Source organism: Charadrius vociferus, unplaced genomic scaffold, assembly GCF_000708025.1.
Source record: "Charadrius vociferus isolate BGI_N301 unplaced genomic scaffold, ASM70802v2 scaffold87, whole genome shotgun sequence".
In the NCBI taxonomy this organism is placed as follows: Eukaryota; Metazoa; Chordata; class Aves; order Charadriiformes; family Charadriidae; genus Charadrius; species Charadrius vociferus.
The window spans coordinates 1,447,885-1,450,742 of NW_009649314.1; the positions used below are offsets into that span (position 1 = coordinate 1,447,885).

General features: G+C 42.6%; 1 protein-coding gene across 1 annotated transcript in view; it reads left to right on the forward strand.

Moving 5' to 3' along the window:
- The first annotated feature begins 2,581 nt into the window (after positions 1-2,581).
- The window catches only part of PGR (progesterone receptor), a 36,973-nt gene continuing 36,696 nt past the window's right edge, over positions 2,582-2,858 (forward strand). The window contains exon 1 of the mRNA XM_009889415.1: positions 2,582-2,634. Coding sequence (XP_009887717.1) covers positions 2,582-2,634 — 53 coding nt within the window. The remainder of the gene's footprint in view (positions 2,635-2,858) is intronic.

Below are 2,858 nucleotides of genomic sequence, written 5' to 3' on the forward strand. Positions count from 1 at the left end.
ATTGAAAATGTCAGTTTCAATTTTAATGGCTTGTAAATGAAAATTAGCTGGGGAAATACTGTAAAAAAACCTGTTTTTCTGTAATGGTGATTGCGGCAACAACAGAATGAATGAATCAAAATGAATAAATGGCAACAACACTAGAATGTCAATAAATTTGCTAGGGCATACTTTGAAATGTTCTTATTGAAAAACTTGTGACACCGTAGCAGTATCAGGGAAAGCATCCAAATGATGTGAGAAAATCTGACAGCAAAAGGAAAAGAATGAATCGCAGAATCAAAGAATGGTTTGGGTTGGAAGGGACCTTTAAAGGTCACCCAATCCAATCCCCCTGCCACAAGCAGGGACATCGCCCACTAGATCAGGTTGCTCAGAGTCCCATCCAACCTGTCCCTTCAACACTTCTAGGGATGCGGCATGAAGGTTATGGACAGAATAATATGAAGAAAATAGCAGAAGTTTCCAGTGAAAGTTCATAGAAATCATGTTAAGCCATTGTAAATCAAAGTCCAATAAATGTCCTAAAGATAAAGAACCCAAATTTTTTTCCTTAAACAATGACAATTCAGCATAATTACCATTACCATTAAAGAACTGAGTATATTTGGCTGGTCATAAAAATGAAATTAGGAACGGCAAGAGAAAACCTGGAAAATACTTAACAGCTAACATTTAGCCAAATAATGCAAGTAGCAAACATTTATATTTCTGGTGAATTTACAGGTATTTACAGTCACATGGCCTTGTTAGTGTAGAATTTTAGCAGGCAAGTCATTAGCAGCAGCGAATTGGTCTTGTGGAAACTACCGAGTGCTGCTTTCCTTTCAGGACCTCCTAATCCTGCCGCCTGGAGCTCTGCACCGCTCCCAGTCCTGCAGCAGCAGTAAGGAGGTCGGTCCCTGTAAGGAAACAAGTCTTTGGAGCACATTTCTGTAAAGAGGCAGGCCACCAATGCTGCCTGCATTTGGGGAAGTCAAAATGAGAAAGCATGACAGTGGCAACAAACAGGCGTGGCAACTAGCTGACTAAGCATGAAAACATCAGGGGAAAACCCAAATGATTATGGAGATGAACAGTGCTGGAGATGAACTTCTGTCTCTTCTGAGAAAAGGAAGGCTTTGGAGAAGGGAGAAATACTGAACCATGAAACACAGAAACTTGGTAGCCACAGAAGCGCTGCAAACTATTTGTTTTAATGTCACGTCGTAACAGACCTGGATAGCCTTCTGGGAGCATTCTTTTAATGTTGGTTCCACTGATATGTTCTATGAAGACATGTTCTTTGATTCTTGCTACTTGCTGGTCAAACAGTTCCTTCTGCAGTATCAACGCTGTGAGACACTGCTGTTCAAGAAATATCCCTATATATAACAAGTATATTTTGTTCTGTATCATTCTGTTGAACTCCCTAAACATATATAGAAGTGCCTACATGCTATCTAGTTTTAAAATTTTAGCTATTATCATGACACCATAATTAAGAAAATGAAGAAAAAAAATTACAGATTTTGTCCTACTTCTTACAGGAAAAAAAGGCAGACTCCCAAAGCAATCTACTAACCAGTAGTATTTTGCCAAGAATAACACAGAAAGTACACACCACACTGCATAAGGTTTATTTGAAACCACTGCTTGCCCTGTATGATTTCTGATGTTAGCTTTCAGAACACTGAAATAATTTTAAAAAGTTATGTTTTTCTCCCCAAGAAGCTGTCCTTTTCAGTCTGAAAAGGTTTTGAAAGTAAAATAACAAAAGCAACTGTTTTGTGATCAGAGTTTTTGAAAAAAGATGTCTTTTCTGAAAAGCGTGTTATACTTACCCAGGATAAACAAGCATGTAACAGCACATATTTCTCTAGGAATCAAAAATACACTGATTCTACTCAAAGTCATGAGGACTACTCCTACGCTAGTTTATTCTTTGTATCTTTCAACACACGTTTCTTTTCTGAGACTGCTATATATGCAAACGTTAAGGGCTGGTTGGTTTTTTTTTTTTTTCTAATTAGCAATTGCCTTATTGAGCTGAATGGGTTCTGCCACAAAGACAGCATTTTACACAAAATGCCAAGTGGCAATTAGCTGGTGACAGCTTCTTGGTCAGAACTAACTTGGGCTGGACTATAACTTGCTATATGCAGGTTGATCAGCCAGCCCCTACAAACCAGGTCCATTTGAAATGTCCTCTCATTCATCCTGACAAAGTAATTAAATGAAAATATTAGAAGCAACGAATGCCCCATTTTCCAAACATTTTGTAGCAAAAACATTGTGCTTTCTCTGGTGTAGAGGATACCTTGAGGTCCTGGAGTGTAATTTAAAATGCTTTACAATGCCTTTGTTTCCTTCCTACTTGAAATTGATGTTGCATCAGGAGAGTAATTGCGCTGGAGCTTAATCCTGAAAAACTACAGTGAACATCTGAAGGGGATGGTGGGAAACAGACTATATTATTGTCACTGCAAATAAGTAAAGCCTGTCTTGCTCTCTGCTCTCCAAAACAGTGACCTGCCCACGCTGCTTGTTGCCTGGGCCCAGCCCAGAGCTGCACCTCTCGGGATGGAGAAGCACCATCGGGATGGAGAAGCACCATCTCGGGGTGGAGGACGGGGCACCTGCACAGGAGATGAGGTGAGAGGGATGAGAAGGCAGGGAGAAAGCCAGGCGGCGGGGGGGAGGGCGGGCAGCGCTGACCCGAGGCACGGGGAGACGGAGGCGAGAGAAGGGGGAGCGGGATGCGGGCACGGCGAGCGATGGGAGGGGACGGGCCGGGACAGGCGGAGCGGAGGAGGAGCCGCTGGAAAAGCTGCTGGGGGGGCCGCGGTGCCCGGGACCGGCTGGGCGGGGGGGGCGGG